A 23,107-nucleotide genomic window follows, 5' to 3' on the forward strand; every position below is an offset into this window, starting at 1 on the left:
ATAACAAATTTGACAAGTTTGCAAATGAGTACAGAAATACAACTCCTAAGTTCAGAATGAAACGAACTACTTAATGGCAACATTCTGGATATTTTGTCTCATTTTCAGCTAATGGAATTTAAACCTTCTAAGCTAAGCTACGCTAAGCTAGCTACTGAGAAATAAACAATTAGCCTCTTATTACAAAGAAGCCACATTTACTAATAGAGTAAAAAGTTTATACAATATGAATAAAGTTTACATCAAAAAGTAAAAAAAATAAAATGCAAGGAAAGGTAATTTTGTCAGAAATACTAATGGTTAAAGTCGGCCATCTTTTGAAACGGCCCAGATATTTCTCTTTGCTAGTAAAGGAAGGCTAATCAGGGCTAAGCTAAAATAAATAATTGTTTTTAAGAAAGGAAAAACAAAGACTCATTACAGAAGTGTCAAAGCAGATACCAACAAACTTATGTATAAAAATATTTGTAAGATTTTACATTTTTAAAGTTTTCTTTAGTACTTTAGTTAGCAAATGAGACGCACTGTCAAAGATTTATTTGATTACTAAACATATTATTATGGCAGAAAACACTGTATAGATTATTACAATTTCTTAAATTTGATTAGTATATGTTCTGGCATTTTAAATTTATTATACTTGGAAATAATCAACTAGCTTAGCTGTTGTAAGCTAAGTTAGTTTAGCTAAGCTTAGTTTAGTTGAGCTAAGCAAACTAAGCTAACTTAGCTTAGCTGCTTTAAGCTAAGCTAGTTTAGAATCGACAAAAACAAAGTTTAAAAGCTAAAGAGAAACTGGTTTAAGGAAGGAAAAAAACAAAATTACTTGTTACAAGAAAAAACTAAGTTTTATCTGTACGTAAATTTAACATGTTTTTAATTTAACAAAAACAATTTATTTTAGTTTTTACATAAATTAAACCCTATCGTGGAACAACATGATTATATTAATGAACTGTTATAATTTTCTTTAACTGGACATTTTTGCCATTATTTAAAAATAATTTAATCCTTCCATTGGGGAAAACAAAATCTACCTCGTTTCATATTTTGTGGAAATGTGGAACTGATTTAGCCGAAGCACTTCATCAAGCAATCAGTCCACCAGAATCTTGTCATTAAAAGCAATCTTCTAAATTGTTCCCATTACGTTTAATCAGAGTTTATGATGAAATTTCATTTGTTACCTACAATTCCCAAACCACTTCAAGTCAACAACAAACTTTAAAGCAGATTTTCCTTCTCAGCTCATGTGACACCATGGCAACGCAGAATTATTGGTGCATATCTGCATGGCACAACAAGCAACCTTTAGCTGGAGCCCAAGCGAAAACACATGAATCAATTTGCTGCCTTTGACGTCTGGTTCATGTGTTTACCGTGTCCGCAGCCTGAAGGCCACTCACCTTCACGATGTCATTGATCAGCGAGTAGCGGAACATCCAGTCCAGGTTTATGCTCTCGTTCTCCAAAATGTCCTGGAAGAGGGAGAGCAGATAAAAGACAAAAAAAAACAACTTGAACTTTGCCGAGACTTTTCATCTGCCAAAGCAGACTGAAGGTTTACATTAGGATGAAGCACAGAATCAACATTTTTTCCTTTTCTGTTCATCTTCACTGACATGTGCGGAGCCTTTGCAGGGTATTAATGAATAACTGTGAAAGTTACCCGAGTTGACCCGCTTCCTGGAATCTGGAGCTACATCACATCGGCTTTTCCCCAAATGTTAAAAATGTTAAAGTTCAGCTTTATCACAGATTTCCTGTAAAGTCAGGAGTCCTGGCCGAGAGCAAGTTGGATTATCAAAAAACTAAAAAATTATTTCAGAGGCGTATTTAAGACAAAAGTATGATGGTGTATAAGAGACATTGTAGATAGATAGAAAAAAACCTCTGAAATTTTTACATTAAAACATTTTCTAGAAAAAGCAATTAAATTTCTGACCTCCAAAAGTTGAAAATTTGCAAGAAAAAAATTCAAAAATTTTGAGACTAGTCAGAAAATGTTTCTAGCAAAAACAAGGAAATTTCTGACGTCCAAAAGTCAAAAATATGCGAGAAAAAAAAGTAAGTGTGCTAAATATTTTCAAAGTTAGCTAAATTGCTAAATGAAAAATTGGCTCCACTGTTAGCGGATTAGTCAAAGTGTGTCCACCACCAGAAGCAGTTAAGTGTTTGTGAACAATCATATTCATCTCTCTGCTGCTATTAACCAGACCTCCAGTGTGAAAACAAGAGGAAGATAAGTACCCAAATGTTTTCAAAGTTAGCTAAATAGCTAAATGAAAAATTGGCTCCACTATTATTGGATTATCAGAACTGTGTTTACCCCTTGGTATCAGAAAAAAGCAGAACAGATTTTAATTTTTAAGAACAATTTCAAGCTTTTCAACATTTTCCTTCCATTTCACCAATTCGTAGCATTTCTTACTGTCTTTAATATGAAATCCTAATAAAATAAACTAAAGTTTGTGGTTGTAACAGGTCAAAAAGTGAATAATCATTCGGCTGTGGAAGTTACCTGCAGGCTTCCTCTGGGGCAGTACTCGGTGATGATGCAGATGTTGGGCGGGTCGATGCAGGCCCCGATGAACCTGGTCAGATGGTTGAACTGAACGTCTCTCATCTGAAAATAACCGCACAAACACGCGGCGGCTGTGAGCCCCGACTCTTTCCAAACATCACATTCCCAAACCCCACGGAAACAGAGCACTGACGGCTCTTTTAGGCACCGACTTCTCAGGACAACGCTGCCAGCTTTTCATCAAAATAGTCTGTTTGCAGTGGACCTGGTTGTGCCGGCTCTGTTTCTATGTGTTGAGGGAACCAAGTTGACACATGTGCATGTACTGCAAGAGGTTATGAATGGGCCAGTGTGCTGAGGAGGATTTGATTTAAAAAGTTAAAAAGTCGTGTTGGGCAGGAATATCAAAGTGGAGTGAAACTAGGAACTAACGATTAATTTAGCAATCGATTAATCGCTTATTATAACGATTAATCATTACATTTAACAATTAAATGGATAAAAATGTCAAATCCTACAGATTTTTCAGCTAACCACTTAAGCCTTTTTTATACAATATTAGAAATACAATAAAAGATACAAATAGATGATTGAATGCTTTTTTCAATTAAGAAAATAAACATTTTATTGCCTAAAATGCGATACCATAGCATTCCTTTAGTAAACCTGAACCGGGTGAAACTAAAACTTTCCGAATGAAGAGTTTTGGCTAAAATATGTTTACAAACAAAAGTGTTTTTATCTTAACTGCAATTATTATATTTTATTAATCAATTAATTGCGAATAAATCCGATTAGTCATTTCAGCCCAACTAGAAACAATAGATTATTCTGACGATTAATCTGTTAAAAGATGTTCAACTAACCACTTAAGTCTTTTTTGTAAAATATTAGAAGTACAGTAGAAGATGCAAATAGATTATTAAAGTTTTTTTTCAATAAAAAATGTACATTTTATTGCCTGAAATGTGATACCGTAACATTCCTTTGGTAAATCTGAACCAGGTGAAGCAAGAACAACATGATTTGAGGAGTTTTTTCTTAACATATTTCAGGACAAAGATGTTGTTTTAACATCTTTAAGATAACAAAGATATTATATTTGGATGATCGATTAATCATGATTAATCATTAATCAGCCCTAACCAGAAACATTGGATTTAATCACTAATCAAACGCTGGTTTTATAATAATCGTCCAATGCAGATGTTTGAGGTCAAGACAGGGAACATTTGCTGCCAGATTCCTTTCATGCGAAGGTGTGAATTTCTCTTTTGTAGAAGCAAATGGCACAATCCCGGCGCTTTCACTCCAACCGGTAAACGCGCTGACAGAGGCAGCAGTCAGAAAAACCTGCAACCAGCTTCAAAAGATCATCACTTCAACAGCGCTCTTTTCTTCTCCGACCCGCAGTGAGTGACAGCCGCTCTCACGGCAAACGTCGAGCGTTAGCGGCTCCTGTTTCACGGCTCGGGAGAGAGACGCCGTTAGCCTACCCTTTGCCCCATTTATTTTCCTCTGCTGCACCCTGGAACACAAGCGGTTAAGTTTCCACTGGCAGGCACGGCCGTCTCCCCCCATCTGGCTGGCTTGCTTTCCTTCCCCTGAGCTGAGGTTTGACAGGCCATCAGGCCCGCTGGGCATCTCAGACCGATGGCCACTAACCCGTCCTCTCCAAAACGGCTTCGCACAAAATGACCCAAAATTCACTGCAGAACCGCAGAGCTAAAGCTACGAGAGCTGCAGGCTACAAGAATGATCAACAGCCACAAGCATCCGTCTTGTTCGTGTCTGCCAGTGTAATTTCCAAGTTATGGCTTCCCCCCGATGCCACAGCGAGTTTCCATCACCAAACCACATTAAGTTGTAAGATTTTTGTCTTTCCTCTAGCTACCTTATCGCTTACTCGTAAATATTTCCCAGCCGGAGGGGCATTTCTATCAGCCGCTGCTGCCGTTTGTGTCAAAAAGAGGTTTAAAGATATTAGTTTCTAGGTAACAAACTAGCAGCAACACTCAGCAATGCTGCACAGTGGCGCAGTTGGTAGCACTGTTGCCTTGCAGCAAGAAGGTCCTGGGTTCGATTCCCGGCCGGGGTCTTTCTGCATGGAGTTTGCATGTTCTCCCTGTGCATGCGTGGGTTCTCTCCGGGTACTCCGGCTTCCTCCCACAGTCCAAAAACATGACTGTCAGGTTAATTGGTCTATCTAAATTCTCCCTAGATGTGAGTGTGTGTGTGCATGGTTGTTTGTCCTGTATGTCTCTGTGTTGCCCTGCGACAGACTGGCAACCTGTCCAGGGTGTACCCCGCCTCTCGCCCGGAACGTAGCTGGAGATGGGCACCAGCACCTCCCGACCCCATTAGGGACAAGGGTGAACAGAAAATGGATGGATGGATGGATGGTAACAAACTAGCAGCAACACTCAGCAATGCTTGAACATATTGATAAAAGCCAGACTTTCATTTGTTGGTAGGAGGGAAACAAAAGGTTTATTAAGTCAGAAACAGACTCAAACTCCTGAAAAGGTGTATCGATTGGAAGATGGATACATTTTCTCCTCTGACTGCAGCTGTTTTAATTGAATGTCTAGACAGTTTATTTACACACAGACATTTCAGAAAACCAGTGAGCTGACAAACGTCTTCTGGGGTGAATCTGGCTGAATTTTGTGAAATGACTCCACACTAGCTCTGTTTTTAACAAATTCTTAGATTTTGAAAAAATAGCAAAGCAGAAATGAGTGGACGGATTTAACATATGAACCCAAAGCAGCTGTCTTGTAAAATAAAACCTTCGCTTGTTTTCTGGGAAGAATGAACTGATAACAAAGGTTTCTGAGCAAGTTTTATATTTATGGAACTAACGGAGGTATGAGTGAAGATATTTTTTCTTCTCTTTCCAGCCGAAACTCCTTTGAACCAGGTTTGATTTAGGGACAGAGCTGCCAATTAACCAGAGGTGGGAGAAACTGAGAGAAACTCCCTACAGGAGAGAGACGGGTGGAAGGCGCCGTGTACGTGACTGATAAGATGTAAAAATAGAATTGTATGTGTTAAGTTTCACTTCTCCTTCTTCTCTCTTGCTTTTCTTTTCTCACACGCTGATCTCTGATACTTTGATTTTCTAAATAAAATATCTAAAGACAAATGCGTATTTCTCTGATTGATTCAGTTTCTCCCAAAACGAAAAAGAATTTTCCTAAACCCAGCATGACGTCCCGCCCCCTTCTCCCTGCTGGAGGGCAAAAAGCTGCTGGCTAACTGTGACTAGCATTAGCTTTAGCTGTTAAGCTATTAATGTGACGCTAAATTTTAAATGTAGACGTGATATATAAAAGAAAAAGGGATGCAGTGCTTCTGACAAGGTCAGAAAAAAAGTTTTAATTAAGAAAAAATTGTGAGGATGAGGGAAGTAGTTCAGCTACGCTAGCTTGACTATGACAATCATAACATGTAGATGTGATGTGGAATTCTGTGTGTTTCGGTTTATTTAAAAACTAAAAAAAGGCAACCTAAGCACACCAACTCTGACATCATCAGTAGAGCAGGTGTTTAAATTAGCTAATCAACTGCCGCAGTGTTAGCTTAGCTAATAGCAGCAGTAGCTAATCTACCACAGCGATCATTTATTAATAATCAGAAATAAACATCAAGCCTGAAAACATAAAACTATAACAGACTGAATGTTCTGTTCTCTGTGTGGGAAATGTCTGAGTGTTTTTTTTGGTGCTGAATCCTGAAATGCTAAGTGTTGACTTCTGTAACGGATGTTTACATAAAATAAATACTCACATGTTTCAGCTCCATTAATACTTGTCTGGTCAGCTCTATCCTCTTCTTGTTGACGTGTTTAATGGCCACCAGGTTTCCCTGTGTGCAACACAAAACACCTGTGAAATCAGCAATAACATTCAGCATAAAACAGAAGAAAATTCAAAAGAAATTTTCTTTGATAATCTTAAAAAGGAGCTAAAATTTATAGACATTTTGAAAAGACATTTTCACTTAAGAAAGCAAACATTATATCGCTTAAAGTTCGACAGCTTTGGCTTAAATGCTGCTCTTAATATGTTGTTTCTTTTCACAAAATGATCTATTTTGAGTCTGTATACTCTAGTTAACAATTAATTGATTACTAAATTAGTTGACTATTATTTCAATAGTCAATTAATCACGATTAATCATGTCAACCATAAATATAATTGAATATTCCTGGACTTTTATATATTAGTGGGGGTGTATATATATATTTGAACCTGTATGTGTAATTTTAACTATTTAAACATAAAGAAACTCAAACTGTTGTGAAATTTTGAAAAAAACTCAAACCTAAGGTTTATTAGACGCAAAACTGCAGCAGAAACTGACCTGTAAACTCCAGTTAGCAATTAATTGATTACTAAATTAGCTGACGATCAATTCAACAATCGATTAATTACAATTAATCGTTTGCCAATAGGGCTGAAAAGATTAATCGGTTTAAAAAAATGGCATATAAATCATAAAAAGCAGCTGCGAAACCAGTTTTCTGCGGACAGAACATCCAAGTCTGCTGAAGATCTGCAGACTTTCCTATAAACTAGAGATGAAACTTGCCAGCGGCCAAGACGCAACCATCTGGAAAGGAAAAAATAAGCTGCCTCTGTAGCAGCAATGCAAGGTCAGCCGCTGGGTCTGATTTAATATTGAGATTTGACTTTTGTTAAACGAGAAACATGCAGTCAAAGAGTGTCTCACTGCAGAGAAAACACCTTGTATTGAAGTTTTGCAGGTTGTCAAGGATGTTACATCACCATGTTTTCTCTCTTCGCGTTTTAATCACCTCAGGTCAGCAAGGAGAACTTCAGAAGTTCATCTGCGTCTCCATTTAAACAAAAATAAACATCTTTCTGCTAAATACAGCTCTTTGTGTCACCCCCTCCGTATAGCACAGAAAGAATTAGCAGCAAGAAATTAATGGTTGTGTTCAGACTGAAGGAGTTACAGAACCAGACACACACACACACACACACACACAAATAAAAAAAATAAACAGAAAAGCAAACTGACGCATTCTGCAGCTCGCATTAAAACCAACTACCTAAATTCGCCCACACACTCTCTTTCTCTCGCCTCTCTCCAGCTCTCCGGCTTTCTTTCTCTGCACATGTGTGTGGGTGGGAAAGGAGTGTGCAGGAGTTGAAAATGTCAGAACTCACTAAGCCTTACCTTAAAATAGCCGGTTTTTGCAAATAGCTGATATTTTCCATGGGCAGTTATCAGGGAGCCGTAGCTGGACCCTCTCTGGGAAGACGGAGAGGAGCAGAGAGGAAGAACAGAGGTCTGTTACCGAGTTTCACATCAGAGAAAACAGCAGGAATTATGTTTCTGGATTCCTATAATCCCGCTGTTAAGTCTGCATTTGTAATGATTGCAATATAAAGCAGGAAGCCGGAGAAGTTTGGAAAAACACGGCCTCAGAACAAGACAGAGAGGCAGTCGTTAAAAAGGTGTGTGCTTGTGATTTTCATGAACGCCTCAACGTGTGGGAGAGGAGATGCATTAGGGCTTCGCACCCTGAATGCGAGGAGCGGGGCCAGACCCAGGGCTTACTTTAACGACCATTTAATGTGCGTCTGCCGCTGCAAGCCCAGCCACCTTGGATCAAACCGCTGGAAAAGCTTTCAGGAATGTGTAAACGCGCAGAGGATTTGGGATTCTCTCAGGGCTGCAGCTCAGAGGGGAGCAAAAAAATAAATAAAAGAAATGGTTCAAACATTATTTTACATGCAATATTACAGAATTTTGTTGCTTTCTTTTCTAAAAAATTACAGAAAATATTTTCAAAACGTGGATTTTATTTCAATAATCCCTGCTCTGAGTTGTTTGATGAAGTAGTAGAGAAATGCTATGAGGATATTAGCAAAATAAAGACACGATTTTACCAGAAGAACGTCTTAAAATGATGAAAAGAAGCTTGTAGAGTTAACATAATTTGATGTATTATCTTATCTGTAAAACCGAAAGATGATCAACATCCCTCGTTTTATTTTTCTGTTAGTTTATATGTAGGAGTTCTCATAAAATTATGACTTTATTCTGGTAATATTAACGCTTTATTCTCACATTATTTTGACTTTATATTGTTCTATTATAACTGTATTCTTGTAATATGATTACTTTATTCTCTTAATTTAAAACTCTTGGCCTACCCGTTACATTTTGTCATAAAGTTGACCTGAATTCAAAGTCCTAATAAAGAGAAGCTGTAAAACATGCTAATGAAACAAGATGGCCGCCGTGGGCGTGTTGACATCACCGAACTATGGAAACCCAAAAAGAGAATAGGTGAAAAAAATCCAGATTTTCCAAAAATGAAATCTTCAAAAACCAAAAATGTGATGTGTAAAAGTATTAAAACATTTTTTGATATTAATCAAAGCTAATCAAGGTAAATACAAAATGTAATCTTCAAATTAATTTGTTTGAATCAATCGATCCAAACCAAACTAGTCCTAAGTGGAAAAGTAAAAATCAAGTATTTGTGATACCTGAGAAATTTCTGTCCTCTTTTCAGAATTAATTTCAATGAATCAATGTTTCAAACCTGTTGACTTTTGATCAGAATCGACACAAATTGCATGTGGTGTACCCCAAGGTCCAGTCCTGGGGTCCCTTATGTTTAATATCTACATGTTCACAGTTTATAGCAAGCAATGTGATCACAACTATGCAGATGATATACAGCTTTACATTATGATGTCACCAGGTGACTCTGAACCCATCAAAGGTCTGAACAGATGCTTAGAATAAATCAAAAATCAATGTTTTTTTCAGTTGAATAAATACTTAAATGTTAATGTTAAATACTGTAAATCCTGCCGTCTATGAGCCCAACCAGGTGAGTTACATTCACAGACAAATGAGCTTGACACTAACAAGTAGAAGCCATGAATAAACTGGAAAAAACAACTTTAGAAAACAATTTCAGTCGCTCTGTTCAATATTCCCGTTCTGGGTGTAATGATGAACCCTGACTTGAACCTTCGGCCTTCTATCACCTGAAGAACATTTTCAGAATTAAATATCCCAGAAAGAGCTGGAGAAACTCATCCAGGCGTTCCTCTTCAGTCACATTGATTATTGCAACAGTGATTTATAATGAGCTGCAGCTTTCTGATTGACTTTAAAGGCACATCTGTGAACGGATCTGCTGCTCTTGTATGAACCTTTCATACCGCTCAGGGCTAAAAAGAACCAGAACCGAACATGGAGTAGCGGCATTCAGCTTTTATTCTCCTCTAATCTGGAACAAAAGTCCAGAAAACTGAAAAATTGTCGGAACACTGAGTTCCTTTAAACCAAGGCTAAAACCCCATTTATGGGTTTAGAGTTGCTTTTGATTAATAATAACTGGAACATTGTTAATTTAATCTGTATTCATGTTCCCATTACTTTTATGTAGTATTCATCACACTATAATATATTTAATTACTTTGAATTGCCAATAAACTTGCCTTGCCTTTGACTAGAACAACCCAAAAAGTCATTAAGAGATGAATGGTAATCATTCCTGGGTGTGGCTGCAGAAATTTCCAAACAAATCTGGTTAATTCCTGGTTTAACTGGGGCTGTTTTCTTGGTTTAAATAATGGTTTATTCCTTATTAAATGAAACTTTAAAACTGCTTTTTGAATTTCATCCAGTTTGATTAAATCAAACACAGTTCAAAATGGTAGCACAGCTCAATAAAAACCAAAACAAAGCTTTTAATGTGAGATCAAGTGGGTATCACCTCATTTATGTGCTTTGCATCATTGTTGGCTTTTACTGCTGCACACTAATCTGTGCAAGTCTGTTTACCTGTGAGAGGGTCAACCTGCTGCCGGCTCGTTTGTGGTATTTATTGGGGCTTTCAAACTGAAGATCCTCCCACCGAATCCTCCACAGCATTCCAGCCAGCTCCTTCTCCAGCTTCAGTTTCCTGATGAAAGCAAAGAAATTAAGGATTGTTAAACTGACGTATTTTCTCACAGGAATCAGATCTGGGGGAGGTAAGTTGGATAGTTTCTGAGATAATAATGGGTTGCAACAGCACCAGATGCGTTTAAATGGAAGAAAATCCGAATTTATGCTTTAATTTTCTGGGTTTGGAGAATTAAAGCAACATGGATTTAATCTGATAACTGGTACCAGATTTGCTACATTTGCTTGGTTATGTTTGATCGCCGTCCCATGTTCAGAGATAACCATCTGGATCTGATAGTGACCTTCGTCACATCCAGTATTTTGTGTTCAATCACTTGTGTGTTTTTCTAAGATTTTAATTTCACTGATCCTCGTGTTCTTCAGCTGCATTTTCTGCTTTATGGTCCAGAACAGGGAGTTCTTCAAAATAAAAACTCACGGTACAAATGTATAATTTAGTCAAGATTTATGTCTTCATCACTTGACAATGGAGCGTTTATAACTAATGGTTCAGCTTGTTCTTTAACAGATGTTATTAAGATCATAAACAAGACATAGACGATACCTGAAGGCTAGCAAAAAGATAAGAAAGGAGTTTTTACTGAATGAAAACCTTAGCATCTGGTTAAAAGCACCAGAGAGATGAAAACTCATGTAGCTAACAAGACACATCAGTTCTGACCTTTGACACATATCTAACTGCTTATATTAGAGGGTACACTTCCGCTGGTGCGCTAATAGTGGAGCTAACTCTTTGCCTAGCTCTTTAGCTAACTTTAAGAAGACGTTTACTGATAAAAATTAGTTAACTACTTCACAATTTCACAATTGTGTTGCTTCCATTCAATAAGAAACGCAATAAAAATCACATGTGAGTAAGTTTGTTCACGCAATAAGTCATTAAAAAACACATTGCGTCATCATCCTTCAACTACTTCCTGTTATCGTCTTCTTTGTTGTTTCCAGCAGTAGTCACCTCCTGTGATTCGTGTGATGCAAAAAAAAGTGTTTCCATTGCAGATTTGAGAAATAAACCAATTTTGACACGGCAGAAAAGCCACTTCATCCTAGCGCCAAAACGTTAAAATGAATAAATGTGAATTTTTTCCAAAACTGCCGTGTTTCCAGAAATCGAATTTATTTTAGTAAATCCAATTCACCCAATTTTATGGTTAATAGAAACGCTGCTACTGGAACACATTCACCAGTCCAGGTATTTACAGAGTTCCACTTCAAGAATATTTGATAAAACTAAAATTAATATTAAATCTTCTACACTGTAAAAACACAAAATCGTACCTCATAAACTATTTTTAGCCAGTTTATAGTGTGAATATCTTGATACACTTTAATTAAGACAAAACAAGCAGCTTTTCTGCAAGATATAGGAGCTTGTTTTGGCAAATAATTCCTAAATATTGATAAAAAATAAGTTCTAGTTGCACTGGTAGATAATTTAAATCACAACAAAACATTTTCCCAGCTTAAAAGTAAAATAATCTGCTAGTGGAACTAGAAGTTTTTATTGATATTAAGGCATTATTTACTGAAAACAAGCAGAAATTCTACTGAAAAGTTTCTTGTAAGTTAGTTTTGTCTTACTTCAAGTTTAATGAAGTATTTGAACTATGAACTAGACCAAAAACCCTTTATAAACTTTTGTGTTTTTGCAGTGTTTTACAGTCTTTAAACTCCAGAAAGGAACCAGAACTTTTGATAACATTTTGAAACTCTTCACTTTTCCGTGAAGTAGATTTTAGGATCAGTTTAAGTGTTTAGTTTTGTTCATTTTTCCTTTTGTATAAATAAGTCAAACAAATGTAAAGACCTTAATTTGTTTAATAATATATTAATATATATTTTTTAATGAGTGCTAGAATCAATCAATGGTGTTATCCTTCTGATTGAATTAATTAAATATCCGTTTTGAGACATGCGTTTTTAAAGTTTAGTGGTTGAACTTCAGGGATGTGAGCTTCTCCACAATGACAAAACAAACGCGCCCACATGTCTGCACAGCTTAGCCAGAGTAATTCATCTCCTCATTTTCTTTGTCAGTGATATTTCTGACATGTTTGAGGATTATTTTTGAGCACCCGTCTGACTGGCAGTCTCTCCAGAGAAGATGCAAATCAACACATCACAGCTAAAAATCTTACTAGAGCAGCTGCTTGCTTGACATTTAATGATTCACACCCAAGAAGAGAAAAAAAAATCAGAAATGAAACCTGCAGAAAGCTAGAAAGCACACTTTCTTGATTTGTTTTTATTTGCTTTCCTCTTTTCTTTTTTTTTTTTTGCTGTTGTAAGGAAAAAGTAAGGGTTTTATTTATGGTTTGAACCTTAGACGTGAAAAACGAGCAGAGAGCAGGCATGCCGGGGCGATCCGAAAGGTGTAAAACACTTCCAGATGGCTGCAGGAAATTATTACAGCGTTAGCATGTCGCCCCGTTGTTGCCGTCCAGCCAACTTGGCCCCAGAAGTGGCTTCTTTATTAGTTTTTTGCCACTATGTCACTAGTATTAATTTTACTGTTGTGCAATCCAGCAGACTAAATGAGACGTGAGCATTTGGAGGACATTAAAGTGCCAGCGCCCCTCCACCACCACCACCAATTTTCTATTTAAAGGGTCTTGTTTAGAGACTTCTGGCAGCCAGAGGGGCGAAGTGTGGTGCTTCACACTGGGCCTATTGTTTCTCCATTCCCATTTGTGAACACCTTCCTGCGGGACCGACCCCCCAGCCCCCCACCTCCAAACCCGCCTCCATGAAAACAACAGTCACTGCTACTCTGCTCAACATCATCTCACACTCCTGCTGCCCGGCAGACTCCAAAATCAACTCACAGCACCAGACAGTCCAGCTGCCTGAATGTAAAGTCCAAGAACCAGCCTTCCCTCCGTACAGATTTAGACTGAGAAATTGGGTTGTTATGTTGCAATAAACCTAAAAATATGCATTAGAAATGTACATATGTCATATAAAGGCACATTTCAGGACTTACTATAGCGTAAATCTGTGTTCATTAGGGACTTCTTCACATTTTAAATCATAAAAATTGCTCTGGAAAAGGAACCCCAACTTTTACTTGCTTTCTACTAACTATTATTTTCATAAACGATTAATCAGATTTTTAAAAAGGGCCAAATTTCACATATTTTTTATTTAACCACTTAAATCTTTTCTATATAAGAAAACATTAATAGTTCCAACATCTTGCATTAGAAGGTAAATATTTTATTGCTTAAAATGCAACAACACAGTACTCCTTTAGTGTACGCTTGATTATTTGTAGCAAAGGATGCATCTGCAGTCCAAAAATTTTTCTAACGTGTCAAACTGAACTCTTTCTGTTTGACTTAACATCAATTCAGCAAAGTTCTGATTTTGTGATTATTTTTTGATTAATTATATGCAAAATGTGCTAAATAAGAGATTTATTTTCAGAATTTGAGCCAGGTGTAGCTAAATCTGCCACTTGAGGAGTTCTGGGTGAAACATATATACAAAAAAGTTTCTTTTTTTTTACCTTAAATGCAAAATGTTTTTATTTTTTTGTGCAGTTTTAGCCTAATTACTACACCGAATGTGTTGTTCTTTCAGAAATTGACCCTTTTCAGAATCTTTATACTCCAGTAAACAATTAATCAATTATTAAATTAGTTTACAATTATTTCAATTATCGATTAATCACGATTAATCGTTTCAGCCATACTTCCAACTCAACATGCTGAACAAATCAAAGGAAAACAGATGATTTAATACACATATTTCCTTTTATTTCATTCCATGTTCTATCAAAATTGCTCATTTTACAACAGCATCAGTTTGTGTATCAGAGGAAAATCTTGTTAAATCACCCATTCTACCATTTTCCTTTATGAAATACACCAGCAAATTAACATAAAATAGATACAAATCATTCAAACCGACATTCCTTCGGATACCATAGGCTGCAATCATGATTGAAAGGAAGTACACCCTGTTGCCAGGTCCTGAAATTCTTTTAATCTAACCTCAAATGCGCAAAAAAGGCACAAAGCAGATTCAAACTGTCTATATTTATTGAGTTCCTGCTGTTTCCATAGAATCTAAGATGGCTGGGGTTGCTAGGTAACCAGGCAGGGCTTGGCTGGGGTTGCTAGGTAACGGCACAGTGCCCATGGAATGTGACTCAATATTTGGCCGGTTTTTGAAACGGCTCAATTTCCAGACACCAAAAAACAATAACTTATTGCCCAAAAACCAGCTGAGTGTTATTCTTAAGCGTATTGGTTGTTTTTAGAGGAAGTAGACCCAAATGTATGTATAAAAACGTGCAAAAATGTGTAAATTCTATAAAAAATACGTTTGAGTTAAAGTATTTTGTAGACACCTACAAACGTCCAAATTCTGTCCCAGATTTTAGTGAAATAATTCAAAGGAAAAAAGCACAAAACACCTAAAAGGTCAGAAGTTTGATGATATCTAAAACTTAAATAGTAAAACGTAACTATTGGTGGTTCAATACCAAAATATTCGGCATCACAAACTTCTACATTTTGCTCTAAAAGTTTTAGATGAAACTATGCGATAAAGAAAAAAGTCTCACTTGCTTGCTTGTAAGTTTTACTTCTTCCTAAAGCCATGTTTCTAGAGACATTTATAATGTCTCCTGTTGGGCTGAAATGATTAATTGTGATTAATCAATAACTGAAGTAATAGTAAACTAATGATTTAGCAATCGATTAATCATTAACTGGAGTATACAAACTCAAAAAATGCCAATTTGGTGAAAATAAAACAGAGCAGTAAATAAACCAACATTTTGCATTTAAATGTGTTTTAAATGCAAGCGGTATAACATTACCTTCATTTATTTCAGACTTACCAAAGGAATAATAAAGAAATTTTAATTTTAGAAAATAAACTTTTATTTTCTTATGTGAAAATGAATTATTTGTGTATTTTAACATTGTATAAAAAGGTGCACGTTTTTAAACGAAGAATGTGTAGAATGTGTCTACTTCTTAATCTGATTAATCGATTAATCGCCACAATAATCGGTAGGCTTGATTACTAAAATAGTCGGTATTTGCAGCCCTCATCTCTTGTTCAAACATCTCAAACTTTCTATGATTGCCTGAAAAAGTTGCTTCTAGCCTGACAGAAGAATTAAATCTGTAAACAGAAAATAAATTTGATGAAATCCTAAGCACATAATTGTAAGCAAGAGAGATTCTCTAGAGTGAACAGGAGTCCTGCTATTAAATCAAAAATATTTCTTCTCATTTTTGTTTATTTTTTAGAAACAAAATCCCCATGGAGTTTGATTTTCCTCTGAATGAACAACAAGACGACTCTAATTATGTTTTTTCTGGATAGATGAGACAAAAACAAGAGAAAAACACCTGATATCAACTGTTGTGTTGACGCAAAATATTTGCAGATTTAAATGTGACCAAATGTCATCAGTGGATCAATAATACAAACAACTGCAAATCTGAAACAAAATGGCTGACCTAGTCAAAGTCCAGACTGAAGAACTGAGGAGAAAATGTTATAAATAAACTAATTATAGTTCAATAAATAAAGACAGTTTGTATATTTGAGGTTCTGCTTGAACAACCCTGAGTGTACTTACTTTTTAACCACAATTATATATATTCAAGAAAAACAGCAGTAAATACACTTTTAATTATACAAAAAAATTAATTTCTTATCAAAAATATAGAAATTAAACACGTATATCTCCCAGATATATGAATTGCACCTTGAGGTTGCGAAGCTTATCTTGTGTTCTGGGGAACTGCAGAACATTTCTGACATTTTAGTGGCATATTTGTGGGTCAAGTTGTGGAAATCAAAGGCCTGAGCAGCAGCAGCTGGCTGACGCTAAAGGCAGCTGCTAAAAGCTCTGCTGTCCGCCGCTCAGTCCATCAGCGAAACCCGCGCTGCTGTCTGCAAAAACAGGAAGCCATTTGTTAGTCTCTGGTTTCAGGCTCAGAAAAACGACACAAATCTCACATCTTAATGCAGGCGGGAAGCAGAAAGTTCCCTCAAATGACATGAGTGACGTTCAGATTTCGGTCGTTTTGTGGAAAAGTGTCTAAAAATAGTTGCAGTTGAGATGAAAGAACCAAAATGTGGGTCAGACCTACAAATACGTCCCAGAATTTCCAGAACGCAAATAGAAACTTGTTGCTTTAAAGATGCAGGGATGTGAAAAAAGTATTAAAGATTTCTTCTTCTGTTGTTTTTCATGTTGTCATGTTTAAAAAAATAACAGTTTTCTAACGAGGATTTCAGTTACAGACACCAAAATTAATCTATTTAACAGATTAAACTTCCTGTAAAAACAAAAAGTCGTAAAAAGTGAAACATTGACAATTCAAAGATACTTCATTGATCCTAAAGTGAAATTAAATGTTTTACTGCAAAAGCACAAAATTTGACCAAGTATTTTTGTTTTGTTTCTAGAGCAAATATATTATTACACTTAAAATAAGACAAAACTAACATATAAGTAACTTTTCAGCAGGAAATAGGAGCTTGTTTTAAGTCAATAATTCCTTAATATTGTAAATAAAAGGTTAATCACCAAATTATTTAATCTATAACAAGACTTCTTTTCCTGTAAGTGAAATAATCTGACAATGGAATTGGCACTTTTTCATCAAGATTAAGGAATTATTTACTTAAAATAAGCTTCTATATCTTATTTAAAAAAATACTTTTAAGTTATTTTTCTCTCATTTCAACTGTATTACAGTATTTTCTCTAGAAACTAGACAAAAATACTTGGTAAATTTTGTGTTTTTGCAGTGTGTAACTCATTATCCAAGTTTCTGTAGATGCTGATGGCTCTAGCATACGGCAGTACAGCTCTAGCAGTCTGTATTACAGCGGTTACGAAGAGGCCTCTGACGTAAGACAGTTTGTTGAAGAGGATTTTCTGTAACGTTCATCGTTTTATGAAGAATCCTTCGTTTCAGCGCCGTCTCCAGAGGTTTCTGATGATGCTACGCTAACCGAAGATGGCAGAAGAAACTCCTCTCTCCAGTACAGAGAGAGACATTATGGAAGACGGGTGGAGCGTCCCAGCAGAGGCCAACCTACCAAAATCACTCCAAAGGCGCATCAAGGACTCATCCAGGAGAAGAAGCCGATGAAACATCTCAGGATCAGAATCTGATCGTTTCACACCAAAATATCCAATTTGTGCCGCTTTGAAAACACGAATCCGACTGTTTTCAAAGCGTCAGCAGTCTGAACGGTGACTTTTACGTCATTTTAAAGTTACACATGCATCGTGACTCGTGACCAGAATAAATCAGATGCAATACATCTGGATGTAAACAATAGCTGAAAATTATGATGATGAAATTATGAAAGAAGTTCTTGTCACCCTAAAAACCGACTCTTTTATTTGCTTCCTTTGTGATTTTGCTGATTTTGTGACGATACCGTCGGCTGTCATTGCTGAGTAAACTTTAAAGTAGATCCATTAATGGCGGCATCCATTATGACTTGTTGCTGCAGTTCGGCGTCAACATTCTTCTTCTACACATTTGGGTTGTTTTGGAGTAATAAACGGTTCACACACAAGTCTGGCTGCGGTCGGGTTTAATTAGTAAAACGAAGGATCATGCAAAAAACAGAAAAGAAAATCGCATTTTAGCAACAAAAACTCATCACATTAAAAAAAAAAAAAAAAACTTCTGCATAAAAAAAAATCTTATTTCAGAAAAAACAATTTATTCACAGCAAAGTAAAACGCTTAGGGAGCAAATAAATGTGGCTTTGTGTTTTTTCCTCCCAATTAATTAATGAAATCCTCGTTAGAAAACAATTTTCTGCATCAACGCTCATAAGTGTCTTCGTTAGATGATGTAAAAAATTTAAAAGTGACTAAGAAGAAGTGACAAAAGAAGAAATTAAAAAGGGGGCAATACATCTTTTGGCACCGGTTACAAGGATTCTGAAAAAACGCCAAGAGAGCAAAACTTACCAGACAAGCATTCAGGAAAACTACCTAGTTTGGAAACCTTGAAGCGCTTGCTGAACTGTGAGCTGAAGAGAGGAGAAAAGAGAAGAAAGAGCTAATTGACTGAGAGTTAAGCACACTCTCTGGATCAAATTAAATGTTAGTTATTTCATTACTTGTTTTTCGGGGGGGTAATTAAGTCAGATTTATGTTTAGTGGAATTACCTCGCGTGGATAGCTGCTCCTCCATCTTTCCTCCGCCGTTCCTCTGATCAAAATCCATTCTGATTGGCTGGTGATTAACACTTGTTTGTGTTAATGGTCAGTATTGGATAAGTAATCAAATTACCGGTGTGATTTGTTAGCTGTACAGTGGTGCATAAGTTATAAGCTCAGAGTAAAACCGTCTAGTACAGAAAAAGCAACAAAAGAAGAAAAAAGACATTAATTTCCTTCCCTGTTTGCAGATATTACCCATGACATTAACTCGGGGTTATAAATCCCTTCCAGGAGTTTAATTACTTGGAGCATGCATGATTTACTGAGGGTGTAATTAAATAAGGCTACGACATAAAGATGTAGACGGTGCCACTTGGGACACTGAAACTATTTTGTTTCCGTTGTTTTTACAGCTGAATGTTCAGCAGAAAGTTAAAACCATTAGACGAGCTTTTATTTCTCCTTAAACACACACATAAAACCGAACAGCTCGGGGGCGTCAGCCGCTAGTTAAACACTTAGCTAAACACCATAATCACTTAACATTCAGGACACAATCATTTCTAAATTTAACCTGCGTAAAACTAACTGCACAGTCTGCAGGTCAGCGAAGTCGGGTACAAAAGCTTAGATTCAGCCAGCTAGCTTAAATGCTGCCATTGCTGAAGGACTTTTTCAGTTTTGGTTTTGTTTTTTAAAATGTGGTTATGTCAAGTAGTGATGAGCAGTTAGCATCTAACCTTCATTTAATATTCTCCGGTTGTGCTAATAGCGGAGCTGATTTTTTGTTTAGCACGTTAGCGAACTTTAAAAACCTTTTGCACACTTAGCATCCCATAAATTAATTTTCCAGAGAAATTTTAAAGCGCTAATTTACTTGGTTATTTTGTAAACTTTCAGTTGAATAAAGTTTGACATGTATCAAAGCTTTGGCTAACCGTTAGTAATTATTCAAGTAATTAGACGTTTATATTCATGCTTTTATTTTGAAGTGGGCAGTTCCATTTCCTCTCCTCACTTTCTCTTAAATAACTTAATTTAAATCAAAAAACGTACAGGAACAAAATAAGCAGACAGTAGAAAACAACATAAACATTAACACAACATCTAAGGGAAATACGTAACATAAATAAAAATGTCAAAATCAAATTGGTTCTCGAACATTGTAGTCTTTCAGGGAGACATGTAATTTAAATTGAAGTTAGAGCATTAGCATTAGTTTCAGCTAACTATTTTGTTAGCATAGCAGTTTAGCACCAACAAAACTAATGTTTATTATTAGTGCTTTAGGGTTAGAGCAGCTAATATTTTAGTTAGCGGTGCCCAACCCTAATATTCTGGAATGTTCTTAATCTGATTTATAAAATGTAAATAAAGTATATAAATAAAAAATATAAAAGTTTTAATCATAAGATCAGTTTATACGTTTAACTGTTAGCCGTGGGAACGGGTACAGAGAGAAGCTACTTTCTAGATCTGTTGGAAGTTTTTACAAAACTTGCGCTTTTAATTCTATCTGTATTTAAAAAGAAAGAAAATGAGTTAAATTAACTACAATTGAAAGATGTAGAAAAAATGTGTAAGATAAGGTTTCATTTGACTGATCAGCTCTACCTATATTTAGCTGTTTTAGGGCGTCTTGTCACTCTAAATCCAAACAGTCTGCTGCTGACCACGCCCCCAACTCAACATTTATATTCACACGTGAAAATGGCTGCAAACAGATGTGCAACTATACAACAGTACATCTTCGAAAACCAGAAGTGGAGCCTCCTGCGCAACCAACAAGAATGCAGTCAGTGGTTTCTGAATGGCAAGTCAACAACAAAGCTCTTGAATTTTTCCAGCAGCCATTGTACAGTGGTAAAACCAGCTGACCAAATGAGCTGGGGCTCTGCTTGGGTTGCTAGGTAACAAGCGGAATTCCACTGGAGTTGCTAGGTAACAGGCTGGGCTTCTCTGCAGTTGCTACATTTGAAATGATTTTTTCCAGATACCAAAAAATCATGAACTTATGTGTTTTTTTAAGTGCTTGGGCTGGTTTAGAAACCCAAATGGAAGTACAAAAACGAGCAAAATGTGAATTTTGCATAACAGGTCCCATTTAAAAACAAATGCATTTCAGTCTCCATGAAAAATGTTTTTCAAACAAGCAGCTTTTTATTTTTTAACCCCAGAGGGAAAGAAAATGAGCTTTTAAAACACACTAATGATCATCAAGTGAGAGTGGCAGCTTTTAGGGGGCCAGCCTATGAGCTCACCTGGCAGCTCAGGCAAACCTCATCCCTGCGTTTCGCAAAGTCACCTGCTGAGCTGCTGCTGCATTACATAAGCACACACCAGCCTCGAACAAACTCTTCTATTTACCCCCAACTTTCAATAAAACGGCACTAAATCAGTTGCAGGAAAGGAAGTTTTAAGCCAGCATTAGTTCTGTTGAACTCACCTGTAAATGAGGAAACTGGAGATCCCGAAGATGATGAGCGCTAATCCAGAACCGACGGCGACGATGCCCAGAACGGGGAGCTGACCTGGAAACAAGCAGGATAACAGCGTCACGGCCTCATATGTGCAGCAGATGGCCATGATGGTTTCTTAGAAGTCTGAGGGAGAAATATGTGTGCTGAGAAAAATCACAGCTGCACCGCTGCAGCCGTCTGTCAAACCACCAAACAGCACAACCATTTCACATCCCTGATGCGCATTTAAAACCCTAATTAAGTCCCGCAGTAAATCACTGCACAACCCGATAGCCGTAATTATGGAAAATCTTTTCTTTTTTTTCCACCCCATCCGACTGTCTTAATTTACTGCCATCTGAATCCGACTGTGGAGTTTAGATTATGATCTACATATTTCAGCAGGTTAAATATGTGCAGAATTTAGGTGGAGTTCACACTGTGGGAAGAGCCGCAATAAAACGGAGAATTTTCCCTCATATATTCGGTTTAACGGCCTGTACAGCATGAAACCATCTGCAACACGCCACCGCAGTGCAGGACAGCGACACACACACACACACACACACAACCTGAAACAACCCTGTCCATGCTGGGAAGAGATTAGAAAATACTGCAATGGCCATAAGTCATGATGTACGGAAGAAGATTAGAGCCAATTTCTTAAAAGGTGCAGAGAATCAAAAGGAACAATAGAACAAATTTCATATTGAGCTTTGAATCTTTAAAAAGATTTTTGGAGATAATTCATTTGTCAAAAAATAATCTTATCCAGTAAGTGGGGGGAAAAACAACTGACCAAACCAGAGTCCAAACTATGTACGGAAGAAGATTAGAGCCAAGTTCTTAAAAGATGCAGAGAATAAAAAGAAGGAGACAGCAAATTTAATCTCTAGTTTTTAACCTTTACATTTTTTTGGAGATAATTCAGTTTTCGAAATCTAAGTTGAAAGCTTCATTTTTTCTGTGTTTTGCTATGTTACAGCCTTATTGTCACTTAAATTGTATCAAAATTAATCTTTTTTCAAAATTATACACACAAATAGTCCATAATGACAATATGGAAAAATGTTTTGAGAGTTTTTGCAAATTTATGAAATACAGAAGATGGCAAAATCACATTTATGTAAATATTCACAGCTTTTTATGGTTTCAAGATTTTGAATTGTGACACCATATTATAGAAAATAATTACAAGCCAATTAGTACATTTTATATGGTTTTATTAGCAAACCATTTCTGTGTTAGTGGTCTGTTTCATTACTCAACACAATTAAATACCTTCAGTTGGGTGAACAGAAAGGAAAATATTTGGATAAAATAACTCTTTCTAACATCAAAACCATAATTTCCTACAGATAAAATTAAGCATTAGCATTCCCTACAGTTCAGTTTTATGTACAAATAAAGTGGGAAAAATCATTAAAAGTCAGTTGTGTGCATCAATTTCCTAACAGTCCATTCATTACACCATACCATCGTTGCAGGAAGGGTCGTCTGTGGAAAACACACATGGCGGATTGTCCAGTGGCGGTCCACCGCTGGGCCAGTGGATCTTCTCCGTCTGTGACCAAATGATTTCTTTACTGCTTCCGTTGAAGTATGCCACGACCTGCCGACACACAGAATGGAAGCTAACGTTAGCATTAGGGTGTTTTCACGCCTGATACTTGAGAAGACTCGGTTCCTTTTGAGACCAAAGTCGCATCCTTTGTTACATTTTCAGCTGCTGAGGTTCTCTTTCACACTGCACTGTCAAAAAGAAACCGTTTGAAAAAGCTGTTCCCCTCCCCGCCTGTGGGGGCGCTGCAACAAGAACCACTGAAGAAAATTACAAAAATTTCTGAAGACACTGAGAGAAGCTTCTTAAACAAAAATGGAACAGTGTCAGATTTTAGTATTTGAAGGTTTTCTCTTTAGTCTTTGGTAAAAGATTTTGAAACTTTTCTCCTGGTAGCAATAAACATGCTTTGGTTGTATTTACCCAGAACG

General features: G+C 36.6%; 2 protein-coding genes and 1 long non-coding RNA gene across 3 annotated transcripts in view; 1 reads left to right on the forward strand and 2 right to left on the reverse strand.

The window, feature by feature from the left end:
* LOC114149750 (protein NLRC5-like) overlaps positions 1 to 23,107 on the reverse strand; it is a 1,536,511-nt gene that overhangs the window by 1,101,187 nt on the left and 412,217 nt on the right. The gene's annotated exons all lie outside the window — the stretch shown is intronic.
* Positions 1 to 23,107, forward strand: part of LOC114149825 (uncharacterized) — a 461,125-nt gene that overhangs the window by 86,191 nt on the left and 351,827 nt on the right. The window lies entirely within an intron of this gene.
* The window catches only part of npr2 (natriuretic peptide receptor 2), a 65,188-nt gene that overhangs the window by 18,701 nt on the left and 23,380 nt on the right, over positions 1 to 23,107 (reverse strand). The window contains exons 6-12 of the mRNA XM_028025849.1: positions 22,592 to 22,727; positions 21,103 to 21,187; positions 10,367 to 10,487; positions 7,733 to 7,807; positions 6,317 to 6,394; positions 2,522 to 2,626; positions 1,407 to 1,478 (exon numbers count right to left, since the gene is read on the reverse strand). Coding sequence (XP_027881650.1) covers positions 1,407 to 1,478; positions 2,522 to 2,626; positions 6,317 to 6,394; positions 7,733 to 7,807; positions 10,367 to 10,487; positions 21,103 to 21,187; positions 22,592 to 22,727 — 672 coding nt within the window. The remainder of the gene's footprint in view (positions 1 to 1,406; positions 1,479 to 2,521; positions 2,627 to 6,316; positions 6,395 to 7,732; positions 7,808 to 10,366; positions 10,488 to 21,102; positions 21,188 to 22,591; positions 22,728 to 23,107) is intronic.

The sequence above is a fragment of the Xiphophorus couchianus genome, chromosome 8, assembly GCF_001444195.1.
Source record: "Xiphophorus couchianus chromosome 8, X_couchianus-1.0, whole genome shotgun sequence".
Classification (NCBI taxonomy): Eukaryota; Metazoa; Chordata; class Actinopteri; order Cyprinodontiformes; family Poeciliidae; genus Xiphophorus; species Xiphophorus couchianus.